This window comes from Pristis pectinata, chromosome 3 (genome assembly GCF_009764475.1).
Source record: "Pristis pectinata isolate sPriPec2 chromosome 3, sPriPec2.1.pri, whole genome shotgun sequence".
Classification (NCBI taxonomy): Eukaryota; Metazoa; Chordata; class Chondrichthyes; order Rhinopristiformes; family Pristidae; genus Pristis; species Pristis pectinata.
In genome coordinates, this window is record NC_067407.1 from 109,942,206 (window position 1) to 109,956,817 (window position 14,612).

A 14,612-nucleotide genomic window follows, 5' to 3' on the forward strand; every position below is an offset into this window, starting at 1 on the left:
GTGTAAATATCTGAGTTCTTGCTGACTACACTTTCATGTTGACAATTCAATCTATTTTACAATTGAATCTGCCTATGTAACCTCACCACATCTTAATTATACCTTTCGCCTCACTCTTGTTATCCCTTAGTTTATAAATTAACAGAAGAAATGTTTACAAACATTAGATTAGGGTAATGTGCTTATTGTCTCTCCTTTAAGACATTGTGAAGCTTTGTTTCTAGTAGCCCTGACAGAAAATGACAAAATGCATCACACTTGAGGCTGGGAAATTCAAGTGTCAGGTGGCCCTTGGGCTCTAACCTGCAACCTCTAAATTCTTATCACTAGACCACTGGGTTGTTGTGGCCATTATTCTCAATATGTCTTCCCCAATCAATATTTACTAATTTTGTTACAGCAAGGCTATCCTATTAATGTATGGGTGGGAAGCATTAAACAGAAATGTACTCGTGGGCTATTTATCATCCTGTAAAACTTGATCTCTAATGTTCCAACTGTAAAACATTTAATATTTTCAATAACTCTAACCAAAGAAAAGATACATAAAAGCTACAATGCTTAATATGTGAAAATCATACTAACTTCTGTTTAACTTTATATTTAGGGGAGGGGTTGGTTGAGAAATAGGCGACTGTATAAATTTTAAGTGGTTGTGGACACAGACACCATTAGAGCTAAAGTGAATTGGATAAAGAGCTGTACAAAATGATTATCCAAAGCTTATTCTGCTGTCACTCTTCTGTTTAAATAGCACTTTCAGAATTAACATAGAAATAGCCTTTGGAATGTTAATCTTCCAATATGATTCTTTATGAACTCAACATAGATTCAAAATGCTTCTTTTCATTACTTGCACAGCATTTCAGGAAAAAAAACACAGTAGCCAATACTTCGTTCCATGTCTATATTAGGTTTTGCAGCGATTATAAAATGGCAGTGTGTGAACAATTACTTTTCAATGCTCGCATACAGCAAATGGAATTACAATAGAAAAACCATCCATTAAAAACAAAACTTAGTGTGCATTGACTCCATAACTTCAACAATGGTGCAAACCATGTGCACAAAGCTCTTTCCTGGGTGCAGGAACTCGGGTTCCAATCAGGCAGTATCTCTGTCTATACTAACCAACCAAATCAAAACAGTTGCAACTGATCCGATACTGGTGCAGCAGTCTGATTTCAGTATTAAGGAAGCATGACTGTTTTGCTCGTGAGGTGATGGGTTCAGCTAACAGTCTGTGCAGATAGCAATATTGAGAGTATAATCCAACAGAGTGAATTTGTTGTAACCTTTTGAAGAATTTAGTCCATGCCAATCAAGAGAAGGAATGTTTTAAAATTGGCTAAAACTGCTACAGTTGGAAGCTTGAGTACATCAGAAATTCTTCTTTCTGATAATGTATATGTTGGCATTATCATGTACTGATAATACAGATTTAACAAAATCACTTTTTGATATAAAGCCTGCACATTAACCTACTCCCTCTGGGTTAAAATATAGCTACCAAATCTTGTACAATCATAGTTCATTAGAGAGCTAACTTTTATTCATAATGAAACAAAAGTATTGAAAGTGGAATCTACCATTGTGATGTCACTCAATATAACCTTATCCACTGTACACCACCACAATGACACCATCTGGCGTCTTTCTAGGATGGTTGACTGCAGAGGCAATGACAGAAAATGCTATATTTAGTAGTCACCAAGTTTAACAACATGTCTGCCTGTGTTTGTGTCAGCTTATTTCTGCCACTTATACCTCCCTCAAAGTAAACTTAATAAAGCTAACCCTCCCTGCTTAGTTTATTTTCCAGAAAATTAACTCTAAGCGAATTAATGATTAATCAAATGAATCAAATTAAAAATTGTAAATATATTTCAAAAACCTGAAAAAATTGACCATTTACAAAGAACAAATATCCTTTCAAATACTAAAGAATGACCATGAAGTGCTTCTGATGATAATGAAAGCTGTCTAGCCCTCCTGCTTATCAAGGATTCACCAAAGAAAAAGTACACATTGTTAACATAAATCCCTATAGGGGACTGAAATAGCTTTCACTTAGCATTCATTTTAATTGCTAGGCTGAAATAATTCCAATCTGTTTTTTTGGCGTGCCACTAATTAAAACTGCAAGATTACACAGAGAAAAATAAATACATCATCTCTGCTTGAAAATGAAAGTTTTCTTGAATGACAAATATTTTTTAATCAGAGCCATATGCACAGGAGCTTGGAGGGCGAGCTTAATCTCAAACCACTCCAGCAGCATAAACAATTCAGTGGGGTTATAATTAATGTCACAGTCATAACAGCAAGCTCAAGCCACTGTTTTTCTTTCTACTTAAGGGAGAAATAACTAGCTGTTATCTCTGTGCCTGCAGAGCCTCCCTATTGTAGATTCAATAATACAAGAGGTTTTCTTATCACCATTCGAGGTGAATGATTGTAACTGTGATATGTTTAGACAATGTGTTGTATTTAACCCAATTTACAGGTGCCCCAGCTTGGCCACAGCAGTAAACACTGGGGACTAATAGGGAATTAAACATGTACAATAGACTAACTCCATTTACTCTCAAAACTGAAATGCATTTAGTAACTCACTTAAAGAGACAGTAGCCTCCTTCAGGGCATGTGCTGTCATTTGTTATTTTCATCATGGGGGAGGGGGAAATCTGCTTTTGGTTGAATTTATCTTATCTGGTATGGTGACCAAGTTTTGCAAGTGCAGTACTCCCAAGTGCCACAGTTTATTTTATTCTTCAAATCTGCCAATTCAAACACTGCTGTCTCTTTAATACACAAGAGCTGTTTATTCTAATAGTCCAATAAAATAATCTGTGCAATTCACTTACATCTCACCATTTTCAGGAGATTCCATGCAATTGCCACAACCTATGCCAGACATGACGTCCATCATTTTGTCAAGAAACAACAATAACATTAACATTGTGAGAATCCCAATGGTTTGGCCACTAGATTTGACTTCTTTGGGATTTAATAAAGATCATACAGGCCTTCAAAAAACGCATTTTCTAACACAGCAATATGACTGAAAAAAAACTATACTGCCAGAGGAATCAAAGGAGACGATTTATGATTTCATTCCGATTGACGGCCGAATTATAATTAAAACAGATCAGTGTTGCAATTCTTGGGCAGGTGGCTCTAGCCCGGTGACAGCCTCAGAACTATTAAATTGGTGCTGAGATGGAAAGCCTTCCGCTTGCATTCACGCACTTACTGATCAAACTGTGACAAATGAGATGTTACTGCTCTTGTAAAGCAAGGCTACAATCTGTCAAACCTGAACATAATTTGTGACCCTCAGTGACATCTTTTTTTTCTTCTTAGTTTGAATATGGGAACAGTTGCAGAATCCCCAATACCGCATGTTTTGAATGCAGAGTACTAAACTGGCACAAAATGCTAATGTGAGCTCAAACTATTTAACAATGTTGATAATTTGATCAAGTTCAGTGAAGTGGCATTCAATAAATTATTATGTATCAGTATAGCAGTCATCTTGCTGAAATTTCTAATCACCAGTAATTCTAGTGGGAGGGTCTCAATTTTCATTAACAGCTGTCATCTTGCTACATTCTGAAATGGATTTAAAGCACTTTAACCTTATTAAAAGCAGTTTTTTCTTTCCTTAACTTTTCCTTTTCAGTTTTTCCTTGTGGGATTTTGATTTGGGTAATTCTGACAATTTTACCCAGGTAATACACATGCAGATACAAAAGGAATAGAAATGCTGGGATTTAATCCTAGTAGTTGGATTTATCATGGCAGATAAAATAACCGTACAGGAAAACTGTTCTTTCCAGGTGCAGCTCACAGTTTATGTAAAATGTATAACGTAACATGCATAGAAAGACTAGTAGGATACTGCATCCATATTTGGCAAATGGTGCTGTAATGTGCACTAATCCAGTCTATCACGATGAACTTTTGAGCCAGCTTTTGAAATGCCCAGACATCAGGAGCTGTCATCAGTCTTTGTTCTCCCCTTAATGCAATAGGGGCTCTGGTCAATGCACTGAGAAAGACCCTGCACCCTGCTAACCTTGCCTATTAAGGCAGGGTCCTTAACAGCTGTCTAGAGTGCTAAGAGGTCACAAACACAGTTTGCCTATGCCAACAACTACCACTCATCCCTAGTGAGTATGCCACGAGACTTACGGTCAGGCTGATGTCAAGAGTGCATTGCAGGCATTTGCAGTTGTTAATACTTTAAGAGGAAAGGAAGACTTGTTGTGCTAACAAGCTATTGTTATTAAGTAATAAAGTATAGCTTTTTTCTTGCAGCCTATTTAAACTAAATTGCAGTCATCAATATCGTATTAACTCATGACCCATTTGTCTGCTTTTCAGCTTTCTCAATGTTACACCTAGTAATCCCAACTACCTTAAAAGGTTATTTGAGAAATTTTGTGAAGTATTTTACAGCTGATTCTGAGTAAAACAGGCATGTAATAACAAACAACAAAAGGAAAGTTGGTTTCTATACAATTCTCAGAAAAAAAATCAAGAGTATTATCTTTGCTTTCATGGTAGTAGGTGAAGGGAAATATTGTGGCATTTAGAAGAAATGTTTCCTGCATTGAAAGTTGTCATTAGTGCAATGCAAGCCAAAGGAGTTACTGCTGCCTGATTTTTTTTTCCCCCCAGAGGTAATTGGAGTATTGGTTTCAAACCGTCATACATTGGGTTTTAACCAGAGCCCTTGTTAAGACTACCATTCAGAGATCACCACATTCCATTTGTTGACTTGTGACAACATTTTGACACTAGGAATGCAGAACTGGAGGTCTTAGCCATAGCTGTCACTTGCTTGTATATGATTAATCTTATCTCTGCCACTTTAGCAACTCCCAAATATAGCTCAATTAGACATTTTAAACAGCTTGTGGGCTTAGGTGAATGTTTTAGGCAGTGATATGGCTGCTTCACTTTCACAACCAGTTAAGTCTCTGAGTGCTTCATAAGACGGTGCAAGTACTCAACTTGTTTGTGTGTACAGAAGGTACTGTTGAAGGCCAAAGAATATAACATACACCTGGCTTTGAAATTATAAGATTTCTGATACCCTGCAGTTCAGTTAACGATGGGACACTTATAATATTTTTATTTTTGAACATTTCCTAAGTTATAGTTAAAATCATCATTCATTATAAAAATTTTGTCATATTTAAAACAGTAATTAGCATATCATATAATAAAGACCAATTATGGCTATTTGACCCATACTAATTAGTTTTAATAATGTTAATAATTTAAGTTCAAATAGATTCATTAATTTAACATTCTCAGTTTCTTTAACTGAATTTGATATGAACTGAATGGTAAAGAATTTAGCTAATATGGATCTAAATCTTAAAATCATTTGAAGATTGGCTCAGATGATTCTGAATTTATTCTGAAATGTCAAAATAATTACAAGAGTTGCTGTTGTTTAAAATAGCAAAAATACCAGAGAAACAATCCATCATTAAAATAAGAGCAGAATGTTCATTTATATATCCAAACTCAGAATCAAATGCATTTATAAAATAGTGTCTAATGTATTGCTTTGTCTACTTAAAAGTAAGATGAAATCATTATTCATAAAGTTTTAGTCTTTCGCTAAACATAATGCTTTGTCCTTTTGGAAATTATCAATTTAAAAACAACAGATTATGTATGAATGAATGAAGTCTACACCAGTTGAAAAAATATCATAGCCATTTGCCTTAAAAATGAAAATATTGATATTAACAGGAGGGAAAATCTCTTAAGATTAACAGGGAATCAATACAAATGCAATTCTGAGCTTTTATTTGCAATGCTGTTCTGCTTCTGTTTGTCATGGGTTCATGAACCAGAAGCGACAATCTACATAAATGTAAGTAAACAGGATGAATCGGAGAACCTTCTGTCCATCTGTCATCAAGATATATTCAGAATCTAATTGACTTTTATAATCTGGTAAATGGATAGTGACTACAACAATTACAAAATTCGGTTCAAAATGTGATAGTTGCAATATTTCCTCCTTCTCTCTCACCCTTTCCTTTCAAATTTTAAAATGAAACGATTAAAGTGGTTGACTTACAAAAAAATAATGCTTGTAGCCATGGGAGAAAGCATTGATGATATCCCAATCCAAATTTTCTCATTGGTCTACACTGTTTGTGAATCAATAACGAGTATTCCAAACCTTGTTTTTTAAATAACTGTAAATTTGGGCTGAATAAATTGCTTATTTTGCAAAAGATTAGTTGAGGAAATTTAAGAACTTTAAAGTAATGGATCTATTTCAATAAAATGAGGCATTCAAAGAAATGAGAAAATGGATTTCAACCCTGCACAAGTTCAAAAAGACAAATGTTCTAAGGATATAATCAACTTACTTCACATTTGACATGAAATATAAAAATATCTTTAGGCAGGGAAATAGCATGAGGGGATTAATTTTCCATTTCTGCATTCAAATGAGGATACTGTTTTGGAAGGCAGCCAGTCAGAAGCAGGTTTGTTTTTTATCTTTTGAAAAAAAAACTACTTGTGGAGAGCATAGTACAGCTGGAAATGTCTTGTGTCCCTTGCTAGTTCCTCCCTTGAGACTCTCCAAAGGGTATGAAATATTCACCAACACTTACCCCTTAATTGTATTCAAGCTCCCAGAAGGCAACACTTGACAAAAATCACCATTAGCTCCTGACAGTACAACATGTTCAGGAAATGCTTACCTGATCAATAGAAAATCTATGGGGACTTACTTTACAACTTTGGAATGGTATAAAAAATTCTTCCTTTGTCCGATATGATAAAGTATGTGGCAGAATTTGTTGTTTTATTTCCCTTTTGTTTTTTTTGTCTGCCAGAAATGCTAAAGGCCAGCAGCGTATTACAGAAAGCTTCTGACAAATTAATAAGTAAATGTCAATGAAAGAGAAGTGAAAAATGCTCTTATTAAAAACATTTATATCTTGATTCTGGAGTTCTATAAAGCCAATCATCTTTCCAGCATCATAATGAGGACAAAACAAATATATTAACTTTACAACAGACAAAGTGATGCATTAGACTGGATTTCAGCCCAGAGGCAAAACCTGTGTCAGGTGGGGCTGTTGTGAGGAGATGAAACCTGTAAAAATCGTTTTTGCAAAATTTCCTGCAAAATTATACTAAAGGCCTCGTCTAAGAGAAATTCCCACCATAAGCAGTTTGAGTGACAGGGTGGAGGCCATTCAGGCAGGAAGCCTACTTTCAGAGGTCATAGCCAATGAGAGGAGATCGGTGTATCGGGGACAGAGAGACACTGTGGTGGGGGAATTTGTTCCAATCACTTGAGAAGTCCAGATCATAAGGAGAATTCAGATCATGGTGAAGGGTGTGAATAGAACAATAGCTAGAGGTACCATATGGTGGTTAGCGGGTAGTTAGGAATGATGGTTAGCATTTCTATTGCTGGCATTTGGGAGCTGGCCGGAGCTGGGGCTAAATGGTAGCTATGGGGCGAATGATGCAGGCAGATTGCTGTGTAGGAGAAGTGGTTCATGAGACACTTGTTCAGCCCATTGGAAATACACCTGCTCCTTCTGGCCATCAAAGAGTGCAGTAAAATCACTTCTCTCATGGATTATGACCATCACCCATTTCAACCATCAGATTTTCAGATTTTTAGTGCTGATGTGGCTTCAATCCAGCCATTTTGGGGAATTCAATCCCATTATGTGTGAGTGAATGGCATTGTTAAACTTTATAGAAAAAAATAATTTTAAAAGGTGAAGTAAGTTGACCAGAAATATTAAGCTGTTACTCCTCACTCAGTTTATAATTGCAATACCTTGATTTGCAAATTTTACTTAGCAGATTGGTCTAATCAGAATCTATTCATGGCTGATGCTTTATCAAATTAAAGTAAGGTTTTTGAGGCTGTGCTTCATTGAAATTTCTAAAGTATAGATTGAAATGCCATTTTAGTGAAATAGAGATTGTGGATGTTTGGTAATACAGTCTAAATGAAAATGTAATCAAATATAAAGGTTTAGCTTATACTAAGTTGAATCAAGAATTGCATTCAATCTTTAAAATATGTTATCTGAATGACACCAGCTGCATTTTCAAATAAATCTCACAACTGCTCTGTTTCAACAACGCATGTGACAGCAGCATAAAAAAAAAGTCCAACACCCAGACTGGTCACAACAACCCCGGTTTTACTCAGGATTGATCAAATGCAAGTTGACCACTATACTCTACTGACTCTGGTAGCTTTAACTGGGGAACTTTATTTCCAAGATACCACCAACATCTAAAAGCAATGAAATGTGGGTTTTGCGAAGGTCCTGCAGGAGAGACAAAAGAAAGCCTAGGCACGAGAAGCCTTGACGGCACCCTCTGTTCCTGGATCAACAGAGAAAGTTAACAGAAAATATACCTATTTGGGCTCTGCATCATCTCCCCACTTGGCAGGAAACTCACAGCAGTTCCCCAACTCTGACCAGAGTTAAAATTTAGTCCAGGCCCAATGACATAATCGAAGTTTGATTTGCATTTTAATTGAAAGTCCCACCAGCTAGTCAGGGAGCAGTCTTTGCTGTCTGATCAACAGTGCAGTTGAAACTGAAGAATGGGACGAGGAAAGTAACTAAGTCACCTGACTAGTTCTAACTGTCCACTTCCTAGATGTCCACCGAACAAGCAGAATGAAAATGACCACTAACAAAATGACCACTAAGGTGTGTGTGAATTCTCTTAAAATGTAATGCGCTGGACAACTACAAGGGCAGACAGTAATATTAACATGCATTGATTAATATAGTCTGGAATTGTAACAGTGCATTTACAGGCAATTATTAGTTTGTAAATTAGTATATATTGCCTCAATTAGCTTCAGTAATCATAATACTGTACCTAACTGAAGGTTTTACTGCAAACCAGGAGGCAATACTGTTAAAATTCTTAAGAAGAAACCTTTTATGTTAGTCATTATCTATCTTCATGTTCTGCAGCTTTACATGAATTTAGGCATTGCATATTACAAAAACCAAGAGCTAGTGACAGGACGATGATTTATGTCTCGAGCCAGGAAGATTTGGAGGGCCCACAGAGGGTAAAGTGCAATAGGGGGAGGCTAGACAGCTGCTCTCAGTGGGCTTGCTTTGGCAGCCAGGCTGTAGTTACCTCTTGTGAAACCTGTACCTGCAGACGAGCTGATCCACAACCACTCTCCACTAGCAGATGGGGCGAGGAAGAAACAGTAGATGAATATTAAAGGAACACAACAGTTCTTCGATCAAGCAACAGATTTGAACACTGGCAAATGAACTAACAGACACTGCAAAGACACGTGCTGGCATCAACATGACAAGATAGCGCAGATTCTCTTCCTGTTGCAGTGAAATAAAACCATAATCTGAAAGCAGTTCATAAAAAATATAAAGGAGGAGTATCCATGCAGTATGATTGCTCCCAAAGGCATGCTTCTTCCCTGAGGGCAAACCAAACTTCGAATAACTTCATGTTCTACATCCAAATTTGTGCTTCATTAGGCTACAGAGTTTTCAAGGTTTCCATTGTGGACACCCTAATTGCCTATTTGAAGCAGTAATTCCAGTGTGAGGAAGGACCCCAGTATCAAATTCAGCCACATCACAACAAATGGGAGTGCCATATTGATATATGTGTATATGGGTGGCTGGGAGTAGAACAAAAGGCTGCTATTTGTCTGAAGGCTCATGGGGAAAGATGCCATATCAAAACCAGCACAACATCCGTCAGGCCTGTCTCCAACTTCCCTTATCAATTACTGAGCTGTCATCTAAACTCTTGCACATAAGCAAATGTTAAAACATTTAAAACAAGCCTGCATAATGTGTTTCGCCTGTAACGGCAGAGATCTATCTTGGCAGATGTGAAGAAACAGTAGTTACCAAAGGAGTTCCACCCTTCAATACTGCAAGAATAGAAGCAACTGATTCCATTACTGGGTTTTATTTTATGTAAAAGGAAAGGGATATGCAATATTGTGTATTGAACATACTGCATCAGAAATTTTGTGTGTCTAAAGAGAATGCCACAGGGGTTATTCTACACTTGCTGATACAATACTGGGACCATATGTGTATAGTGCATGTGCAAAATACCCAATTATGATGCTTGATTACTTTTTTTAAATTCGGGGATGGAAAAAGAGATGGGGGAGGTGGGTGGGCTAGGGCAGTCTTGTAAAGTTTTATGGGTGCAAGTCCTGCTTTTAATAGCATATTTTCTATTAATTGGAAATAAGCTAATGCGAGTCAGAAAATTGTTTTAAATTGTGTTTTAAAATTTGCTTTTAATTTTCCATACTTATTTGCTTTAAAGTAAAATCCTCAGTACTTAGTTTTGGAATTAGCTTTACGCATGATCATAATTTTGAGATTGAAGTAGCACCAGCTGTGCTTTAGGTAGCAATACAGAGAGAGCCTTGATGCAGAGATCAGTGTAACAATGACATTACAATGACAGCATCCCTTTAGCTGTGTCAGCATATCACAACATTTTTGTTTTGCAAATTCTTGACATTAAACATTTCAAGATACATTAATAAATTGAATTATGTTGTAAAATGACCCATCTTCTCAGTTCAATGTGGTATCTGAAGTGGATTAGCTCAATTTCTTATTTATTTATTCTGTGAAAGATGGCCACATTTGTAAAGGTAGGTCATGTGCATTTGATTTGTGGTGGTTTTAAAATGCAGTCTAGTAGAAGGTGATAAAGGGGATTCTCTCTCTTTCAAGAGCCATTACTATTAACATTTAATTACAAAGTACCATGAGTGCTCCTCTTGAAGAGGTCAGGCTTCTTACTCCCACACAAAATGTAGAAATCGTTCCAACTTCCATACACTATTTAAATTTCAACATTCTTTGTTTCTAAAATTGGAACTGTGTCCCCCCAATAATCTCTATTTTTGCTTGCTTTTTGACTACACAGGACCATATATTCTGAGACAACTAGAAAACTGGGGTAGTCAATGGTTGTGACAAACACAGTTTTCAGAACAAGTAATAAAAAAGTGTGATTAACCACAGAGAATCAGTTCTCTTCCTATCCCCCACAACATCTTCTCACCCCCACGAGCTCAAGATTGAATCTTTCATTTTCATGTCATCTTCTACTTAGTGACTCTGTGATGAAATTACATGCTTGTTGAAATAGAACTTCAGAATATGAACTCTTGCAATCAGAAGATGAATGTTTTACTTGAAGCTTCTCTATTACCTTAGTTTCAAAACTTAAATATGTGTATGGAAAACACCTCAAATAGTTGGCTTTCATAAATCCAATTGTTGAAATAATAACAAAAGTTTGATGAAATTGCTGACCACTGTGGACAACAACCATAATTATTTATACCTCTAAATTTTACGAACTGCACATCACTTGCAGGAGGAGTAAGTCAGAAAACACCACTGAATGTCATGAAATAAGTTTGTTATCAGCTAGGTACATACCAAAGTGCAATAAATATAAAGCAGCTGCATGTTTATTTAACCTATCTATGCAGATTTGTCAATGCCACGTAAAATATTGACATTAATATTATGTGTGCTTATGTCATTTCAGTCACACAAAAATGATTACATGGATAACACTGTGATGTGAGTGTATTCATTTACATTATATTTTGCAATGTATTTTGAAAGGCAAATCTATTAAGGTTTTTTTCTTACCTTTATAGTGATATGAAATGTGATGCCTACAACAGGAAAATCTTAATGAAATAGTCGGAGATTTAAAAACACACAATAGTGCATCTTACCTTCTTTCAGCATGCCTACTTTTAGGCATTTCATGAAACGGCAAGCCTGGCAGGATTTGCGTCTACGCTTTGTGATTTCACATTCATTCGTCGCGGGACAGCTGTACTCAATGTTACCTGCAGTAACAAAAAGACAGAGGATATGTCACGGAAAAATTCTGATCAAGCATTTCACTTTAAGAAGATATAACTAGATATCTGATGATTTCTTAAATCAGTTCCACCTCTTTCTCCCTCTCTTTGCTCTCCTCCCTACCCTCCTCCCCAGGCCGTCTCTAGTCCTCTGTGGTTAAATACATTAGTGTCTTAATGAAAATGCATTTTGTTTATTGTCCTCTGGAGAGGAGGGTCATCGCACAGAGTGCATAAATTGCTAGTGCAGACAAGGCAGGTTGGCAGTGAGTGTAATTGTAACCTTGATACTTCATGTTAGCAGCACTCAGGGTCCATCACATTCCCCTAGAAACATATGCAACTCCCTGTAATTAGCACCGCATCCACCTGGGACAGCAGCTCTGATGAAATATTTCAGAGTTAATCACACTTTGTAAACACTGATTTATATTGACTACCCTTCTCTGAGCCGACGCTTCCTCATTAAATAACAGATTAGTGGAACACTAAGAGACTAAATACTAAAAACTCCTCACTCAATGCAAAACCTTGTATAAAACAACTGGTCTGGGAAAGAAATCTATTTGCACACATACTCCTTTCAGACGATTGCTTGATAGAAATTGTAATTTAACTTGTATGCAAGATGACATACATTACACAATCTCTACTTTAGGAAAGAAAAATTGATTGTTGAAATTCCTAATTATGTTTGCGTATACGAAAAAGAATAACTTTCTAATCGTGTCTTTATATTTATTAGAACGGAGACCAATGACTTTGGAATCAGAAAATTGAACATATGGCCTAGAAGTTTGATTTTTGTTTAGAATAAAATGCTCTCTTGGTCTTGTCTATATTTGCTTAATTGAAGATATTAAAATTTAAAAAAACCTACTGGAGTGCATTTATGGAAACATTTATTGCCATATGCAATCTGTAACTTGCTGTAAAAGTGTCTTCACAGCCACATAAATGAAAACAGCGATTGGGTGACATAATATAGCATATGGGGCAATGATTGTGCATCTATCAGGCCAGTACCATTAAGCACGGCAGCCATTGATGCTGAATGAAACAGGAACTGCTGAGCAACAAACAGATTCAGTGACCAAAAACTGAATCCATTATAACCTAATTACCTATAGAAGCTCTTAGAAATTAAATGGTTGCAGTAATGTAATAGACTCAGTTATGACAGGAGAGTGGAGCTTTGATGCAATGGCTATATTATATAATATACCACCACATATACTTCAAGTTTTCAGTGGAGCTCTCAATGTTGTGCAAGAATGGAAAACTCCCATTTTCTTAGATGTAACTCATGATTTCAGATAAGAAATCATACCCTAATTTAAAGAAGAATTATGATTTAATTCCGAATGAACTAACCTTTTATAGATGATGCGAGCTGAACATAAGCCATTCAAAGCCAAGCTCATATTGGATCTATCATATTTTGTACCTTTCAATCTTTTTATTGCATCATAATTTATCTGAATGCTCTGTACAGTTGTTACACATACTGATATAAATGAACTAGGTCATTGTTGTTAATGGAGGCATTTACTTCCGGGAAAAATGCTTGAGAAATATTTTGTCAAAAATTATTTTCAAGTTTCAATCTCTCATCCCTTTCATTCATTAGTATATGCATCATTAATGTTATTAATGCCATTCACATAAACTATTCATTTCATTTTAGATATTAAAAAAATCTCCAAGTTCCATGACAAAATGAAGGTATTTAATTTTAATTTAGAACATTATTCACCTTAAATTAGTGAATATATGTGAAAAAGTGAAAATCTGAGCATGTAAATAAAAGTGAATAATGTATGTTCTTTAGAGCTAAAGACACTTGGCCAAATTTAGTTATACCCTGAAGAACTATATCTATTGAGCAAACAATAGTAAAAGAGCTGTGCTAATAGAGGAGGACCAATAAATATCTTTGAAAATATCCCATTTTTTTCAGAAATATACTGTACAAAGCAACTTACAGAACATCCAAGTAATTTGTCATTCTGAATGACTATAATTGCCAACAATCAGATTATTCCTGTCAAAGACAGTGGAAAAGACTAAAAGGAGTTAACAGCACAGTAGGGTAGCACAGTACCACAGCAGTTTGCACTATTGTCTCACGGCTCCATAGACCTGGATTTGATCCTGACCTTGGGTGATACCTGTATGGAGTTTGCATGTTCTCCCTGTGCCTGTGTGGGTTTTCTCCTGATGCTCCAGTTTCCTCCCACATCCCAAAGATGTGCAGGTTGTTAAGTTAATTGGCAACTACAAATTGCCTGTAGTGTGGATGGAAGATTGGAAAATCAGGGAGTTGTCATGGCTAGGATGAGAGAATAGGTACAGGAAGTGGGAGAATAGGATTGATGGGATTTCTCTGAGAGTCAGTATAGATTCAATGGACCAGGAATCCAGTGTTTGAAATTATCTGGCAGAAACAACTGCTGACCTCTTTACATTATCTGGGGAAAGTTCTTAAAGCCAAGTTTGATTTTTACAAAAAGGCTTTTCTTCAGATAACTTACTAGCTCAAATGTTATTTTGTCAGCTGATAACCACATCTAATTTAGCTTTATCAATTAAACAAGTAGAAGCTTACTGAAGCAAAGTTATCCCACTTGCATTAACACTAAGAGTACACAAAGGTGGCTTTGTCTAA

The 14,612-nt window shown here is 36.1% G+C and overlaps 1 protein-coding gene across 21 annotated transcripts in view; it reads right to left on the reverse strand.

The window, feature by feature from the left end:
- Positions 1-14,612, reverse strand: part of esrrga (estrogen-related receptor gamma a) — a 264,711-nt gene that overhangs the window by 90,688 nt on the left and 159,411 nt on the right. Inside the window, exon 3 of one of the 21 annotated variants that reach the window (XM_052011544.1) lies at positions 11,813-11,929. The exons of the other annotated variants lie outside the window; for them this stretch is intronic. Within the exon in view, the coding sequence (XP_051867504.1) occupies positions 11,813-11,929 (117 nt within the window). The remainder of the gene's footprint in view (positions 1-11,812; positions 11,930-14,612) is intronic. 21 annotated transcript variants of the gene reach the window in all.